Source organism: Phocoena sinus, chromosome 16, assembly GCF_008692025.1.
Source record: "Phocoena sinus isolate mPhoSin1 chromosome 16, mPhoSin1.pri, whole genome shotgun sequence".
Lineage (NCBI taxonomy): Eukaryota > Metazoa > Chordata > Mammalia > Artiodactyla > Phocoenidae > Phocoena > Phocoena sinus.
Genome location: NC_045778.1, coordinates 78,764,388 through 78,783,013, shown reverse-complemented (window position 1 = coordinate 78,783,013; position 18,626 = coordinate 78,764,388). Strand labels below are relative to the sequence as shown.

General features: G+C 48.7%; 1 protein-coding gene across 3 annotated transcripts in view; it reads left to right on the top strand.

The window, feature by feature from the left end:
• The first annotated feature begins 116 nt into the window (after positions 1–116).
• The window catches only part of UROS (uroporphyrinogen III synthase), a 33,912-nt gene continuing 15,402 nt past the window's right edge, over positions 117–18,626 (top strand). For 2 of the 3 annotated variants that reach the window (XM_032608739.1, XM_032608740.1), the window contains exons 1-4: positions 157–368; positions 15,088–15,176; positions 15,356–15,439; positions 17,053–17,149. In XM_032608739.1, the coding sequence (XP_032464630.1) occupies positions 15,114–15,176; positions 15,356–15,439; positions 17,053–17,149 (244 nt within the window). In that variant the 5' untranslated portion in view covers positions 157–368; positions 15,088–15,113. Of the gene's footprint in view, positions 369–15,087; positions 15,177–15,355; positions 15,440–17,052; positions 17,150–18,626 lie in introns of all 3 variants that reach the window. The other variant, XM_032608738.1, reaches the window with a different exon arrangement.

Genomic DNA, 18,626 nt, shown 5'->3' with positions numbered 1-18,626 from the left:
AAGAGTCAAGTCCAATCTGGGGTCCTATCTTGGCCTTTTCTTCCTCCTTCCATCCATTCTCAAGCCTTTCCAAGGTTCTCTCTCCCCTTCGCGCAGTGGTTCGACCCATCTCCGCCAGGTATCAGGGGTTCCTGGGTGTCGGTGCGCATGCGTGAGCTCCAGCTGAGCGAGGTCGGGGCTCCACGACCCCTGGCGCAAGTGCTGGTGCTTGGGGCCCGGGGAGGGCCGTCGCCATGGCAGCGCCGGCCACGCGGTGAGGGGGCCGCCCTCCCGGCTGGTAGCTCCCGCAGCCTCGCTGCCTGCTGGTGGGAACCGTGCGATTCCGCCCCCGACTGGGCGCCTGCCGAGTGCCTCACCAGCCAGACGAGGTAGGTGTCGCCCGCGCGCGGTACCGACGACTACGCGGCGTTCCGCAGGGGCCAGCCTGCTGCCCTGCCGGTGTATGACGAGTCGGGAGCGGAACCCGGAGGCCAGTGCTGGCCTGGGTGCTGGGCCGTAGTCCGCGGGCAGTGGTCGGCCCTGAATGGAAGGTCGCCGGATCTGTGCAGATGCCCTCACGCCTGGTTAAGGCCCGACCCTGCGGGCGTGCCCCAGCACAGTCGGTGGCACAGCCTTGTCAGTGATGAATGAAACCGATCCTGAGCGCATTTCTCAATGTGAAAGTTTAAAGTCAGGGATCAACCTTGTATGCTTCAGGGCCAGTGGGGATTTCTAAATTAGACCTGAGCCTCTTTGGAGAGAACAGAGTGCAGGGGCCTTTGGCAAGGTGGAGAGCGTGTACCGGGCAGCTGCTGCCAGCTGTGGCCGAGTGGAAATGCTGCCCAGTGTGGTCAGTTCTCACATTTCAACAGAACCTGGAGTTCTGGACTTTTACCAAAAAAAATCTTGATTTGTAAAACTTGTGCCAAATAAAATTCATCTACCGGTCAGGTTTACCCCACACACTGCCAGTTTGCAGCCTGTTGTAAAGAATACTATTTGGAGAGAAAGTCACAAATTAGAGAAGACATCTGCTTTCTGAGAGTGAGGTCTATGGCTTTGCTTTTTTTCTGTCTGTAAAATGAGGAGAGTAGGTTGGATGAGTGTGACTGCAAAAATGGAATGAGCTGTCCCCAAGTTGTGAGACTGGATGTTGCAGAATTTTAAGCAGAAGTGTGATAACCTCTCAATGATCCTTCAGCAGCAGGAAATGGAAGTAGGATACCTTAAGGGTCCTCAGAGCCAGAGTCCCCATGATTGTGTTCTGTGAGTTCTATCTTTCCTAGCAGTCTTGCCTATCAGGCCACAACATGGAATATAATATGTGTAAACATCAGGGCTTCACATATGATGGCATAGCTTAAAATGGCCCCTTTGGGTCCTATAACAATGTAAAAACATCTTCCAATAATGCACGAGAGAGGTAGCTGTAAAGAAAGACCTATAAAAGGCTAAAATTAGAAAAAGACTCAGAAGACACTGTGCCAGCCTACCAATAGAGCTGCACTGAAATGTCATAGGTGATTTTTTTCCCCTGTTTTTCTATACTTTTTTGTGGTAAAAATACACAGAACATAAAATTTACCATTTTAAGCAAGTGTCCAGTTCAGTGGCATTAAGTATGTTCACATTTTTGTGCAACCGTCACCACCATCCCTCTCTAGAGAATTTTCATCTTGCAAAACAAAATTCTGTACCCATTGAACACTAACTCTGCAATCTCCCCTACCCCAGTCCCTGGAAAGTGGTTTTCCTTCTCTATGAATTTGTCTATTCTAGCCACTTCGTATAAGTGGCTCATATAGTATTTATCCTCTTGTGGCTGGCTTGTTTCATTTAGCATAATGTCTTCAAGCGTCATCTTTGCCATGGCATGTGTCAGAATTTCCTTCCTTTTTAAGGCTGAATAATATTCCATTGTATGTATTTTTGTTGTTGTTATCCGTTTATCTATGGATGGACACGGGTTGCTTCCACCTTTTAGTAATTGTAAATAATGCTGCTATGAACGTGAGTGTACAAATACCTGTTCAAGTCCCTGCTTTTAATTTTGGGGGGCACATATTCAGAAGTGGAATTGTTGGATCATATAGGAATTCTATTTTTAATTTTTTGAGGAACTATACTTTTTTGTATTTTGCAAATTTTCCACAATAAGCATGTATTGCTTTGATATGAGAAGGGGGGGAAAGCCTTACTTTGTGCCCTCGGATTAGTACCCAGCGTTGAGCTCATGGTCAAAGTGTGAATGAGTAGCAAATGCAAATAAGTGGACTACCGTGGTTTTGTCATTCAAGAAAATATGGTACTGACCCCACGGAACTTCGCTCAGTCAGAGACCAGATTGCTGACCTGCTGGCCCAATCTTCACTTTCAGCTCAGATTTTATCTTAAAGGAGCAGAGAGGTGGCAGCAGGTGCTTGAGAGAATGGGGATGGGCTCCAGACTTCACCTGGAAAGAGGTGAAACTTCACCTCTGCCACGTACTTCGTTGTGTGACCTTGAGCCTGTTACCCAACCCTCAGAGTTTTGGTTTCCTCTTCTGTAAAAAAGGAATAATAATACCTTCCTTGCTGGTTTAAATGAAGATTAAGATCTTGCATGTAAAATGCTTAGCCTGGTAAATCACACAGAGTATGCGCTGGGTAAAAGGGTGGCTGCTGTTATTGCTGATCTCAGAGCAGCAGGACATGGTTAAAAAGTGTGGGTTTGAGGTGTGGCTCTTTCTTACCAGCAAAGAGACCTTAATCAAGTCAGTTCCCTGTCTCTTTAAGGAAAAGTGACCATCCCCCCCTGCTCAAAAGTCGCTGGGTAAATCTAAAGTGCGAACAGATATTACTGAGCATCTACTATGGGGAAGAAAGTCCCTCAGAAAAGCCAGTGGTTCAGAGGACCCAGCCCATTTTACAGATGCAGGAATTGAGACCAAGAAGAGAACAGCATAGACCAGAACCCAGGCTTCAGCCCCTCTAGCACAAGCTTCTTCCACTCCACCAGGCCTCTCGTCAAAGTTCAAAGTGGCTCACATACAATCCTCCTTGTCTAAAAGCTTGAGAATACCCCTGCCTCTCCTTCTGTTCCTGCCTTCCTCGTATTGCTGCAATACAGGTAACAGGTGTCGACTGAAAAACAAAAACCGTGCAACAGGGCTTCCCTGGTGGCGCAGTGGTTAAGAATCCACCTGCCAATGCAGGGGACATGAGTTCGAGCCCTGGTCTGGGAAGATCCCACGTGCCACGGAGCAGCTAAGCCCATACGCCACAACTACTGAGCCTGCGCTCTAGAGGCTGTGAACCACAACTAATGAAGCCTGCACGCGTAGAGCCCGTGCTCCGCAACAAGAGAAGCCACCGCAATGAGAAGCCGGCGCACCACAACGAAGAGTAGCCCCCGCTCGCCGCAACTAGAGAAAGCCTGCACACAGTAACAAAGACCCAACTCAGCCAAAAATAAATAAAAGAAAATAAATTTATTTTTAAAAAAAACCGTGCAACATGAGAGCTGTGAGTTCAGTTTCATTTGGGGCTTACTGAGGACTATAGCCCAGGAGACAGCTTTCAGATAGCTTGAAGGAGCTGCTCGGAAGAGGTAGGGGGGAGGTCAGCAAATATATGATTCTGGTAACGGGGGTCCATACAATCAAGCACACATATCGGTAGAAGGCTGCTGCTAGTCACAAGGAGCTGACATCTCCGTTAGTGATTTTAGTGCTTTTATAGGTATGAGAAGATGCAAGAAATTGGGTTCATAAAATTTTCTCCTGAAAATATCTAACTATTTGAAGGCCTGTTCTGCCAGATTTTCCAGAGCTCAGAGGGCCTCATTCCTGATCTCTGCCCTGAACTCCTTTCAGGGTGTGTCAAAGGTCAGCGACTGCAGTGGCTGGTAACTTCATTCTTGTAGAGGCAGAGGGCGAACGACATTCTTCAGTTAGCACAGGAGTTTCTCACAGCAGGGAGCTTTCAACTTGGTCACAGAAGTGCAGGGAGAAAGGAATTCCCGTGCTGTATTTCCACCACACTTGCAGCTTCAATCTGGATGAGACTGTTCTTTTCCCAGAGCTGCCCTATCAGAGTACCACAACCTAGATGGCATAAACAGCAGAAATGTACTGTCTCGGGCTTCCCCGGTGGGGCAGTGGTGAAGAATCCGCCTGCCAATGCAGGGGACACGGGTTCCAGCCCTGGTCCGGGAAGATCCCACATGCCAGGGTGCAACTAAGCCCGTGCGCCACAACTACTGAGCCTGCGCTCTGGAGCCCACGAGCCACAGCTACTGAGCCTGTGTGCCGCAACTACTGAAGCCCATGTGCCTAGAGCCCGTGCTCTGCAACAAGAGAAGCCACTGCGATGAGAAGCCCGCACACCGCAGCAAAGAGTAGCCCCCCGCTCACCGCAACTAGAGAAAGCCCGTGCACAGCAACGAAGACCCAACGCAACCAAAAATAAATAAATTTTTTTTTTTTTTTTTGTGGTACGCGGGCCTCTCACTGCTGTGGCCTCTCCCGTTGCGGAGCACAGGCTCCGGACGCGCAGGCTCAGCGGCCATGGCTCACGGGCCCAGCCGCTCCACAGCACGTGGGATCTTCCCGGACCGGGGCACGAACCCGTGTCCCCTGCATCGGCAGGCGGACTCTCAACCACTGCGCCACCAGGGAAGCACTAAATATTTTTTAAAAAAGGAAATGTACTGTCTCATAGTTCCAGGGGCTAAAATTCTAAGATCAAGATGTCAGAAGGGTGGGTTCCTTCTGAGGCCGTGAGGGGGAGTCTGTTCCAGGCCCCTCTCCCTGCTGCTGGTGGTTTGCTGGCACATCTCTGACTTTCCTCAGCTTGTAGATGCGTCACCCCGATCTCTGCCTTCATCTTCACTTAACGTTTTCCCTGTATGTCCCTGTGTGTGCAAATTTCCCTTATTTATAAGGATGCTAGTCATAAATGATTAGGGCTCACCCTAATGACCTTGTTTTAACTTGACTGCATCTGCAAATAGCCTATTTCCAAGTAAGGTCACGTTCTGAGGTCCTGGGGGTTAAAAGAATTCAAAATATAAATTTTGGATTCGGTCCACCACAGAGGCCAAGTACAGGGACTTGCCATTTCACTGCTTGCTCTTCATAGCAAGTGACTGGTGTTTGAACTTCTTGATGGGAACAGCTAAAGGAGTCCTGTGTGAAGGTGTACATTGGCCACAGTGACATATTGCTGAGAAGGGGTTGGTTTGTTCACTTTTTGTGAACCCCCTTGCCTGCCCCAATCCCTACAATACTCCAGGCTCTAGTAAATGAAAAGCATCTTAGCTGGCTTTACCCATCTTAAACGTATTCCGCATGAGTTTGATGCTGAACTCCTTTATTTGTTAATCCCAACAGACCTTCTGTACAAAGTGGTTAGAATAAAGATACTTCACCCTAAATCATCTATCTACCCCAGCAGAATACAAAATCTGAATCAGAGGAGCCCCAGACCCAGAGGCGCACTTTTGAAGCCTTGCTTCCAAATCCTGGCAGTTCGCAGTAGGAAGTACCTTGACTGTCTCTTTCTCAATACTTCGCTCACAGTTCTGTGGTTGTCCATCCTCCCCCACCAGCCTTGGAGTTCCTTGAGGGTGGGCACTAAGTCTGACTTGTCCCTTGCCCAGCATCCAGTACCCAGCATCACAAAGAAGAGACTCAGTGTTTCTTGGGTAAATGAAAGCAATATGGCAGAGCCCCTCTCCTGCCTAATTGAGAGCCAACTTTCTGGCCTGGAAGGCCAGCTTGTCATTTCTTAATTCTCCTTGTGGCTAAAATTCAGGAGCTTCTATTAAGTGGACAAGGCAGAACAAGGTACACCTGGAACCTCAAGGAGAAAGTCATACCAAAGGGCCTTGCTCATTTGCTCCCCAAGTGCATTGCATGGCATTCTTCCCTGACTTGCCTATAATCCGGAATGCCCTTCTCCACGCCTACCCTCGCTCTGGTGTCTCTCACGTGTGTATGTGGGGCAAGGGGAATGCTTCTGGAACCTCTCTTGACCTCACTGCCTCCCTTGCCAGTTATGGCCTTATTTCTGCTACTCTTCTTAATAGCAGTACTCTTCTTATCTACAATTACATCTCTGTGTCCACTTTATTCTGTAACTTATTCTGTTATGAACTGAATTTTCCCCCTCAAACTCCTATGTTGAAGCCCTAACCCCCAGTGTGACTGTATTTGGATATAGGGCCTTTAAAGAGGTAATTAAGATTAAATGAGGTCCTAAGGGTAGAGCCCAAGTCCTACAGGACCGGTGGTGTCCTTAAGAGGAGGAGACACCAGGGGTCTCTCTCTGCACAAGCACAGAGGAAAGGCCATGTGAGCACACAGCAAGAAGGCAGCAGTCTACAGGCCAGGAAGAGAGGCCTCACCAGGAACAAACCCTCATGGCACCTTGATCTTGGACTTCTAGCCTCCAGAACTGTGAGAAAATAACTGTCTGTTGTTTAAGCCCACTAGTCAGTGGTGGTCTGTTAATGGCAGCCCAAGCTAAGACACACTCCAATCCGTTTTCCTTCTCCTTTGCCAGGACCCTTCTACCCTGCATCCCTGACTGACATTGTTTGAGTGCTTTAGGGCTCTGTCCTGGACCCCCTTCTTTCCTATCCATAATCTCACACAGTCCCAGGACTTTAAATACCATCTGTACACTGATGACTCCCAAGTCTTTGTCCTTTGACCTGACTCCTTCCCCAAGCCCAAAGCGCCTGCCTGATCTCTCCATTTGGACGTCTAATACCAGTACTCTTCAACTTTTAGCACTGTGGCACAGCTAGTAAATGGTAACATTCATTCAGCATATTTCCATAAATAGACGAGGATTTACAGTTTACAGCTAAAGGCAGTCAGCCCTGGCTGGGGTGGGCGTGGAGGCGATGGGAGTGAGTTCTGGCTGCCCTGGACTCTACCCAGCTGCCCCAAGGGCTGAGAGGACCCAGACCCCAGGCACACCTGTGAACCTATTCCCAGGACTCTGACGGGCTGGGGTACACTGGCGGAGAAGAGGCATTCTCAAGGATAGTCTGTGTCGTTCTTCACGTCCTGACGTGGTGCTACTGTTCTTGCAGTTGTCCAGTTGGAGTCACCTTGATTCCTTTTTCTCTCTACCCTGCGTCCAGTCCAAGTCAATGCTGTTGGCTACACCTTCATAATATATCCAAGTGCAATCACTTTTCCCCACTTCAAATGCCAATCTGGTCCAAGCCCATAACATCTCTCACCGAAACTGTTCCAGTATCCTCCCTATTTTACTCCTTTCTACCTCCAGGCTTTTCTCCACACACCTGCAAGTGGTCCTGTGAAACTCTAAGTCAGAGCAGGTCAGTCCTGTGCTCAGAATCCTCCAGTGGTATCACATCTCATTCAGATAATAGGCAAAGTCCTCACCACAGCCTGAATGGCCCTGCACTGCGGCTCTGAGCCCGGGGCCCGTCTGCTCCCCCTTGGAGCTCCCTGGGCTCTGGCCCTACTGCCTGGCCACCATTCTCATACTTGCCAGACACTGTGTTACTGAAACCTCTCATATTTCTTGGACAGGAATAAGAGTCTCCTCATTTCTAGTCCTGCATTTTTTCCATTCCATCAAGCTGTGTAAAACATTTGTGAACGTCCATAGCCATTATAAGGAAAGTGACTCCATAATTTACTGTCCAAAATGGGAGACTTTTGAGAGTGCAGTTGGGTGCTGTCAGTAATTACACCAGAACAACAGCTGTAAACTGGGACTGTCTTGGACAGACTGGTATACATGGTCACCTGTATGATCAGGCCACCCAAGATGACTGTTCTCTTACTCTCTGCACATCCCCTGCTCGACCAGTCCCTGCCTCACCTACACCCTACTCACCTGACTGACCTTTCCTCTCAGTTGTAGCGCCTATGATATAATCAGTAAATGCCTATGTACCTGCTCCTGGCGCCAGCTAGTGATTTTTGAAATCTTTGAATCCAAACTATCTCCACTATGATAATTTATCAAAGGGGCGGCGAGAGGCGGCCCCTCTGCTGGTTTCCCATGCAACTGATGAGCCAACCCGATGTCAGTTCTCCCCATAACTGGTAACCGCCCTCTTCCCCAGGTAGCAAGGACTGCTGCCATGTCCTTCCCGCTGTCTGCCACACACGGTGGGGTGTCACTCCAGGACCCCGCTTCAGACACGTAAGATCCCCCGTCCATTCAACTCCTCATGTCTCTGTCGCTGATTCCGGGCTCTCTCTTTGGTCTTGAGGCTGGGCGGGTACAGGGCTTGCAAGCCTTCAGGGTGCAGCTGAACTTCGCCCCAGCTATAAGGATAAAAATTCTGACATGTCCCCCACTCTTCCTGCCCAGAATAGAAGAGGACTGTGGTGAAATCCCTTCCTGTGTTAAGTCTCAGGGACTCGGGGTAGAGGGAAATAAATAAAACATAATTAAGGTTAAACCCCAAATGAAAAGCTTCATAGTTGAGTGAAAATGTCATGCTAAGTACTAGTTCACATGGAGGCTTATCACCCACCAGGAAAGGCTGTGTTGCTTCTTCCAGTCTTTAGATGGTGTGATGGGCGTGAGCTGGTGGGGAGAACTGAACTCAGACCCCAAGGCCTGGGCTCAGTACTGGCTCTGCCTCGGACTTCGCATGTGAGCTCGGGCAGGTCCCCCTGCCACACCCCAACCTCAAATTCCTCAGCTGAAAAGGAAGGATTGGCCATGCTGGGAGCACACACACAGGTGCTTTTTCTTAGGAGACAGTCCTGTAGACAGCACCAAAAATCAGTTCCCCTCTGTCTAGTTGCCTAGGGCTTCTGTAACATTTACCACAGAGCACATGGCTTAAGCAAAAGAAGTTTATTGTCTCCCAGTTCCGGAGGCCAGCAGTCTGAAGTCCAGGTGTCTGTGGGGCATGCCTGCCTCCTCTGAAGCTTCTAGGGTAGGATCCTTCCTTCCTCTTCCAGCTGCTGGGGGGCCCAGGTGTTTCTTGCCTTTGGCAGCGTCTCTGCAGTCTCTGCCTCCTTCACATGGCCATCTGTCTGCCTCTATCTGTGTCTAGATTTTCTTCTCTAAGGATGCCAGTCGTGTTGGATTAGTCATAGTTATGTGGGACACTCTAATCCACCATGACCTCAGCTTAACCTAGTTACATCAGCAAAGACCCTATTTCCAAGTAAATTCACATTTGTAGGTACCAAGGGTTAGGACTTCTTTGGAGGGAGCACAGTTCAATCAGTTGTGTCTTCCATGAGAGCTAGGGCACCTACACCTTTTGGGCTGGCTGTATTTCCTCTGTGGTCCTAAGGATGGGAAACCGTGTGGGTGAGCAGTAGCAATGTTTGTCTTTCTCACTCTTGTTGGCTACATTTTGGAGATGACAGGAATGTGGGTTTCTTGAGCTAGGAATGACAGTCTGCACTGAGCTCTAGAAATATCCCGGTCCTTCCCTTGGCCTGTGAGAAATTGCAGTAATGCCACCATCTAAGCCCCCATGATTGTAGAAAGCAAGCCATTGGACAGAACCTGGGGATTCCAGGCAGGGAGGTCGTTCCTGGTTCACAGAGCAGCTGGTGATCACGCGTGCCTTCACAGGGGCCCAGCTGCCCTGTGAGCCAGGCCTCCCCTGGCGAGTGTTTCCTTTGCTACGAGCTATTTCTGTCACCTGGTCCCTGGGCCTTTGCTGCAGACCCTTGGGCACTGCAGGACGTTTGGGGAATGCCCTTCCCTTTTTGAGAAAGTGTCTGTAGACCTTTTTCTGAGCCTTTGGATTCTGCCCTGGGCTGGATGTGCCCAGTAGTTCAGGGACTGGTACCTGTCCATTATGGGGTGTGAGGGTGAGGGAACACTCTCAGCTTTAAACTCTCAGTTACTGAGAAAAGTACCAAGGTGTTAGCACGGCTATCTGTGTGCACGTATCAGCTGATCCCTTTCTCAGTGAAGCTGATGACATGGCCTTTGCGTGGCCGAGAAGCATCAGCAGCGGTTCCTCTTAATTTTACGTTCGAGATGCTTTGAGCAGCGGCAGAAAAGGGACAGGGGTAGTATTTGATATTTATTTGTCAAGTCCTGCAGCCCATCTCATGGAATTTCTTAACAGTTATCCCTAAGGCATCAGTTTTATTACCTGAGAGAACCACAGAGTAGAACCCAGAAGAAATATTTTCTGTTTGCAGTGGGTAGATTGGTTTTGCTCTCACATGTTTTCATTACCAAACTAAGCACTTTGCACTAGAGTGATACTTTATGTCTTTTTAAAAAAGTATCATTAATTAATTTATTTATTTTTGGCCGCGTTGGGTCTTCATTGCTGTGCAGGCTTTCTCTAGTTGCGGTGACCAGGTCATTGCGGTGTGTGGGCTTCTCATCGCGGTGGCTTCTCTTGTTGCGGAGCTTGGGCTCTAGGCACGTGGGCTGCAGTAGTTGTGGCTCGCAGGCTCAGTAGTTGTGGCGCACGGGCTTAGTTGTTCCGCAGCATGTGGGATCTTCCCGGACCAGGGCTCGAACCCGTGTCCCCTGCATCGGCAGGCGGATCCTTAACCACTGTGCCACCAGGGAAGTCCTTTATGTCTTTTTACCTGTCTGTCTTCCCAAGCACTTGGGTGTGCAGCACAGCACAGGGGTGAGAGCACAGGCTTTGGGGCTGGGCTGCCTGAGTGTGGCAGCTCTGCCACTCATTGGTCCGGGGACTTCGGGTGAGTTTTGTCCCCCATATGCCACAGTCTCCTCATCTATAAAGTGGGATAAACCTCATAGCTTTAATGCATGTAAAGCTTCTAGAGCAATCTCTGGCATGTAGTAAGCGCTCAATAACTGGGTAGCTGTTGTTGTTATCTCCTTTGAGTCACTCAGCGGCCTTGGTGGGGCAGAGTTTATTCCCATTTGACAGGGGAGAAAAGATCCCATCATGGACAGTAAAGCTGGTCTCTTGGCCCTTCATCCTGTGCTTGTTCTGTGACCCCACACTTCCCTCCTTGTGTTGCCCCAGAGAGAAAGGGGAAGAGAAAAGGGCAAGCAGAAACCAGGGAAGGAGAGGAGAAGTAAATCCATCAGCAAGACGCCTCCCACTGGAACTAAGATAAATCCAAACTCCCTAACAGGACCAGATGAGGCCTGTCTCCCCACTCTCCCCTGTACATTCCAGCTGCCGCAGACCTCTCCCACCCCTCAGGCATACCAACCTTGGAGCTTAATCCTACTCAGGCACCACGTCTAAGTCTAAGCATTAGGTCCTGAGAAAGCTATTCTGGCCTCTGTATTAGTTAGGATATGGGTTCCACTGCTCTAACAGAAATCCAAATAGCAATGGCTGAAACAGGATAGAACTCTCCTTTTCTCTGATGTAAAAGCCCTGGCTGACTGGTGCCTCTGCCATACAAAGGGGTCCTGCTCCTTCCATCACCCCCAGGGCGTTACCCTCCCCTGCAGTAGAAGGGGCTGACCACCTGGCCCGCATTCCCGCCAGCCGGGAGGCAGGAAGGGGAGGGCAGGGGCGCAGCACTTCCTGCTAAGGCAGGACCTGGAAGTGTGCACGTCCCTTCGACGTCCATCCTGTCGGCCAGAACCTAGTCACCTGGCCACATCCCGCTACATGTTTTTATCTTGGGCAGCCATGTGCACCGTTATTATGAGGGGCTCCATTCATATGAGGGAGAAGGGAAGAGTTGATTTTTCGGGGGCAAGTGGCAATCCCTGCCACCCCTCCTAGTCCAAATAAGACTTGCCAGTTATGTTACCACAGCATCCTGACTTTTCTTTCATAATGCTCATTGCACTATGACTCTGTCACTATTTTTACTTATTTGTAGTGTATCTGTTTTACCCTCCCATTAATACGAGAGCAGGAATCATATTATATACCCAGTGCCTGGTTGACAGTAACTGTCGACGAATATTAGTTGACTTCCTGATAGGACTACACAGCACAAACCAAGCGTTTAGGTGGGACTCAAAGAAGGAAGACATTTATTTTCATCCTGGTCCCAACCATTTCAAACCAGGCTGTGGACAGATGGTCTCACATGGAATGACGTCGGTACCTCCTGTTAGCTCTGCCTTCAGTGTGAATCCACGGTCCAGCCGCTTAACTTCCCTGCTCCTGAGACCACCTGTACGCCTAGTCTGTGGTGGCTAGCCTTGCCCCAAAGCCTGAGGTCTCTCTGAAGTGTAAATCCCAGCACTGTCACTCCTGCTTCAACCTTCCAGTGGATTCACATTTCTCATGGAACCAGAGCCTCCCTTATCCTTTGCTCTTGAGCCACGCCTACCCTTCTCCCCTGGGGACACCCCAAGCCCCTTTCTGACATTTGAACATTTCTGCCCCTGCTGTTACCATTCAGATCTCAACTCAGATTCTCCTGCTCAGAGAGGTCGCCCTGGAGAGGTAAACCCACACCCCAGTCACCTCACAGCCTGGAGTGCTTGCACTTGTCCACGCCTCCAACAAATAATGCAGACCGCACCTCCCTGAGGGAGGTCCCAGGCGTCACTGCCTGAGACCACTATAGGAACACTTGTGTGAGAGATTGGCTCCTGGTATCTGAAAGTAGTACTAACAGATGCTTTGGAAACTTGGGGATGTGTATCCTGGAGCCTAGAACCAAGGCGGGGGGAATAGGATAAGGCTGAGTAGGGGTCTGTGGTCGCAGGATGCCTGCTTCACAGCATTACGCTCCCACTTTTTAATCCCCACAATAGTTGCTTGCTTTGCACGCCACAGAAAGATTTATGCAGAAAATGCCAAGTTCTACCTGCCACTTAGTGACATGCCAGACTCCTGGAGCCCCGAGATTGGAAGGTGTATCAGTCAGGGTTCCACAGAGAAACAGAGCAGTAGGGGATATATGTCAGGAGACTTAGTGCAAGGAATCGCCTTGTGCAGCCGTGAGGGCTGGCGAGGCAGGGCTGAAATCCACTGTGCAAGCTGATGGGAAGGGCAGGCCGGGCTAGGACACGAGCTGCAGCTGTGGCCACAGGCGAAATTTCTTCTTCCTCAAGGAAACCTCAGTTCTGCTCTTTAGGCCTTTCTTTTGACTGAACCAGGCCCTCCCTGATTACCAAGGATCATCCCTTTTACTAAAAGCCAGCGTGCACGGGGTCTCAGGAGCGAAAAAGTAAAGAAGTGGCTGGACCGTGGATTCATGTTGAAGGCAGAGTTAACAGGATGTACCGACGTAATTCCACGTGAGACCATCTGTCCACAGCCTTGTTTGAAATGGTTGGGACCAGAACGAAAATAAATGTCTTCCTTCTTTGAGTCCTACCTAAACGCTTGGTTTGTTCTGTGTGATCCTTTCAGTAAGCCAACTTGATCACATCTCTAAAATACCTGCCCAGCAGCACCTAGGTTAGCGTTTGTGAATAAATGGGGAAAATATCCTCGCCAGGCTGACACCTAACAGTGACCATCACTGAAAGGGAGCTTCCTGATTTCTGTGGGAGACACATTCTGAATAACTTCAGGAAACGATAGAAACGATGCTACTGCCCATTTCCCCAAATGCCCCGTCTCTCTAGCTAACAGCTCAACAGCAGCGTTAATTGAACTTGATTTAATAATTATTGTTAGTTCACCCCGGTTTGGTTGCTGAGATACAAAGCAATTCATTTGGAGACAATTTTCCTAAGATGTCCCACAGATATCATAATGTTCCAGAAGTATGTTCAGTAATAATTTATAAGTAATGGCTCCCAGAGTTAACACATTTCTGCTCCAAGCAATATACTTTCTTTGACTACTGTCAACCACTGTATAATATTTATTAAGTCACTAACTGCTAGTCTAATGCTACTTGTGCATTTCCAGCAGAGTTTATCTTGCAGGTCTTCGACAGTATTTGATTTGAGGCTTTTGGGATGGTTATAATGTGCTTTTACCCTCTTGACACAAAAGGAATTTAATATTTATTGTAAAAAATTGGGGGGTAAAACAGAAAGAGGTAGAGAAGAAAATAATCACCCTAACCTACCACCAAAGAATATTCTTTCATATATGTGTATATATAAAATCTGTAAATGGTACCTTAATGCAATTCTGAATCCTGTTCTTTTAAACTTAACATTATTTTGTGATTAAATAATCCATATAATTAAGTTGTTTATGAATATTTTAATGATTTCTTATAACTGTACCATGATTTATTTAACCATTCTCTCATTGTTAGATGTTTACATTGTTTCCAGTTATTTGCAATTGTAAAGAATACCAAGATACAGACTTGCAACTAGTAGTTAAATAAGTTCTGGGTGGGGGGCGGGGGGAATCTAATGCACAGCATAGTGATTATAGTCAACAATACTGTATTATAAACTTCAAAGGTGCTAAGAGACTAGATATTAATTGTTCACACCACAAAAAAGAAATAATTATGTGAGGTGATAGAGGTGTTAGCTAATGCTACAGGGGTAATCACATTGCAACATACAAATGTATTAAATCACATTGTATACCTTAAACTTACACAATGTTATATGTCAATTAAAAAAAAAAGAAGACCAGGATGAATATCTTTATGTTAATCTTTACACACATATATGAGTGTCACCTTAGAATTTATTCTTGGAAGTGAAATTATAGGAAGAAGGGGTATGAAGTATATAAGCCTTTTGATAAATATCAACCAGCTGGTTTCTGGGTTAGAAAATTTTTGAAAAATCCTCTCATGATACTCGACCACATTTATAAAATATGATTTGAGAAATAGAAGAGTCAGTATAGTCATTTCCTAAAGAGCTTATGAGCAACTGAGTATATTTATCTTGAAATGGAAGTAATTATTTATTTCCTTAAAATATAAGATGCTCATTTCTATAGTTGTTATAGATACAACCCAGAATTTGCATCAGTTCTCTTCTGTGAGCCTTAACTATTTGGCTAGGACACTGCCTTTCCCTAATGGCTTTCATCTGCCTTTCCAAGTGATATCAGGTGCCAGCATGCCGTCCCTGGGCCTTATCGGTGACAGGGTCTCCAGAAGGAACGAGCCCATAAACGCCAAGTCATTGTGTGCGAGGGATGGGCCGCTTCAGCCAGCAGCTGATTACCTGCTCCTGGCGCCCAGCCCAGCTGACACCGCTTAGGAAGAGGCTTTGAGATCTAATTAAGATCCGTTTCCCTGCTCTGTCACAGCACCCCGTAAAGACTGCCAGGCAATAATGAAGGTTCTTTTACTGAAAGACCCTAAGGAGGACGACTGTGGCCAGGATCCCTATATCAGGGTAAGTACCTGACACACCTGGTCCCCGAAAGCCCAACACTGCCTTGTGATTGAAGTCAAGGGGAGGGTCCATCTGCTAAAACTCTGAGGAACTGGCACAGAATAAGTTGTGAAATAGGACCTTTTCCTTATTTTCCAAACAACCCTGGCCAATTCAAAACCATATTCTTTTACCTGCAGGAATTAGGATTATATGGACTCGAAGCCACTTTGATCCCTGTTTTATCATTTGAGTTTTGGTCTCTTCCCAGTTTTTTGGAGAAGGTAAGATTCATCAGTGTCTGAGCACCATCGTTTCTGAATGAGACACGTTTGGTTTCTGTAGACTCCTACAGAATTCTAGGGGAAGGACCCGTTTGCTAGCCCTCTTCTCACTACCCAACTGTAAAACAAGGACGGCATGAGCTCACCTGCTCCAGGACTTGGCTGCTACTGGATCCTCGGCCCGAGCCTCTACCAGCGGCCCCAGAAAGCCACCCAACCTGGAGGTGGGCCCGTAAGGAGGCCCGGGAGAGCCAGTCGTGCTGAGGCACCAAGCCTGTGCTGCTCTTGGCCACGCAGACCCTTCACCTTCCTCCTGTCATTCAGTCCACGCCCCTGACCTCAGCGAAGCACAGAAGAGCTGTTGTTTCTCCCCAGGTTGGGCAGCTTGGCGGAGTTCTCCAGCAGATAAGAGGGAGAGTTGGGCCTGCTTCCATGTATTGGAGCCATAGTTATGGCCAGGGAAAGTCCCAGGAAAGCCCTCCAAATGCTTCCGATTAAGGATTCAGGGCCCAGTACCCCAGGCCCCATCAGTGTGCACCCTGTTACCGGACATCTCCCCAGGGGCACCGTTCTGGACACGTGGGCCCAGAGCCAGGGCGGCTTCATGGGACTGGTGTGCCCAGCCCTGCCCACCAGGCTCCCGGGCCGCTGTGGGCATCAGGTTCACCCCCGTGCTCTGCATGTCAGAGCCCACCTGTCACTCTGCGGAGGACCTCTCTGCGATCTCCCTTCGTTCAGCAGTTTACTCAGCAAACATTGATTTGGCATCTGCCCCGGGTCTGTGTGCTGTGAGGAATGTATAAGGGACCCACATCGCATGCTCTTCCGTAAGCAGCTTTAACAGGGAACCAGAGCTCATCATTTGAAATCTTTGCTAGGACCCTGTGCTCAGAAAAATACTAGAGTCTCTGTGGGAGCTTCTCCATCACCCCCAGCCAGTTTGTTTCATGAGGGGCTTCCTGGACTCCCTCTCTGAAGCTCCTGTTGGGCAGTGAGCGAGCGCACGGGCTTGGGAATCATAGGGGCATGTGCTCAAGTGCCGGCTCTGACCCTCACCTCGGACTAGTTCTTTATCCTCACCAAGCCTCTGTGTCTTAACCCGTGCGACGCAAATAGTGCCGCCTGTCTCACAGGGCACTTTCACAGGTTCAGTGCAGGATTATGTGTATAACAGCCCAGTGCCCAGCTCAGAATACGTGTTCAGTAGATTTTATCACCATTTTTATGCTCAAAAACCAGGGCTTCAGCGTGGATATCACTCCTTGAATATTCCAGCTTTCTTATGGATGCAGGTCAAGTCTACCGTCCTGCCTGCACCCCAGCCACACCCAGGCTGAGTCACACTGTCCCTTGGCTCCGTTACACCTGCCACCCTGCATCACACTGGCCTCTCCCTCCCCAAGACTCTGAGCTACTTGAGGGAAATGCTGTGAATTTCCCTGTATGTCCTTAAAGGCCTAGAGTAGTTCCAGGCGCGTAGTAAGCTCTGTCTTGAGTGGATGGATGGATGGATGGAATTAGTTTGCCTGCTACTATTGTGAAGCGTTTAGAATTCTGGAAAATGTTGAACTTGACTATCATATAAAATGCCTTTGCTGTTGTTTGGTGTACAGCTGTCTCACCCTGAAGGTTACGGGGGCCTCATTTTTACCAGCCCCAGAGCAGTGGAAGCAGTGGAGCTGTGTTTGGAGAAAGACAATAAAACCGAAGGTAAGGGTGGGTCTACTGTGAATGCCACTGGACTTTGCTTTGTCCTGTTGGTGATACTAGATTCCAGAAATAGCTGGACTTCAGGTTTGAGAAACTGCAATGACTTTTAGTCAAAAACTATTTAGGTACCAAGTTACTTCGTGTTTTTGGAACCTTTGGAGGGAGCAGAAGATGAAATTCCTTCTTCTAAGCTGTTTCTTAGTGTCCCACACAGAATGACATGTTACATGGTAGCCTTCTGACCGGGGTGAGCGCTTCGTGGCACTGTGTCACCAGGAAGCAGGAGACGGTGCTACCTCCTAAATGCCCAGACGGGCACCGCTGTGGGGGGTCTCCACGTGCACCCACCAGGTGGTCACAGTATATGGGCGCCAGTCTCTTTCCTCACAGGGACGATGGGAAGGTCCAACAGCACATGAGAACAGTGTGTGCTGAGCCAGGACTTGATGATGTGACCCCGCTCAGGCCGCCTTCTCGCTTCTTCCCTCTCTGTCAGAGCCCGGCTCTCAGGCTGAGCACCACCTTAGTCTGTCCCATCAGACAGCTCTGAGCTAACATGTGTGGAGTGCCTGCTGTGTACCAGGCTCTATGTTAGCTTGACATTCACAATCTCATTCAATCCTGGACCGGCCAGAGGCTCACCTAGCATGGTCCTCATTTTACAGATAAGAATGCTGAGGCTTGGGGAGAGGCAGCAGCCGTCCAAGGCCCTGGAGCCAGTCTGTCAGGCCGGACCAGCTCCAGTTATACTAACAGGGGGAGGCAGCGGGACGGGTGGTTATCAAAGGGCTTTGCAGCCGGTTAGGCCTGGCCTCAGATGGCCATTCTGACCTTGGCGGCTTCCTTGACCTCGCTGAGCCTCAGTTTCCTTGTTTGTAAAGTGGGCACAATAATACTTGCATCCCAGGATCGTCACTTCTTGGTCCACTAGTTAGAGCTTCTCTAGGGCCTACTGTGTGCCAGACCAGGTCCTAGCTGCTTTATCCCTGAGGTGGGTATGATTAGTATCCCCACCTGACAAATGAGGAGCCTGTAGAGCAGAGGGCATGAAACTCTCCAAGACCACACGGTCTGTAAGTCACAGTTTTACGATTCCAGCTACAGAGTCTGAGTCCCAAACTGAAGCATTCAGGACATCTCCTGGTGCGTGGTGAGCACTGAGTAAGTGACAGTGCAGAGTGGTCATTATCTTTACAGTTAATTAGGCTTTCATTATAGCCCCAAAAATCACCAACTCGGTGATTTCATATCCACAGTTACCTCCTATTGAGGAGAAAGTCTAACGCTTTTCTTAGGGATGAGGACTTGTGCTGTCCAATCCTCAAGGCAACTCAGAACCGGAAGTACTGTTATTTCCAAAATGGAGAAAGGAGACTCGAGATGGAGAAGCGTGTGTATTCTCTCCCGGTGGTGCTTCAGGAGTCTTGGTCTGACAGTTGTGCTTTCCCTTTTGTATGTGTTTTGAGGATGAAGATGA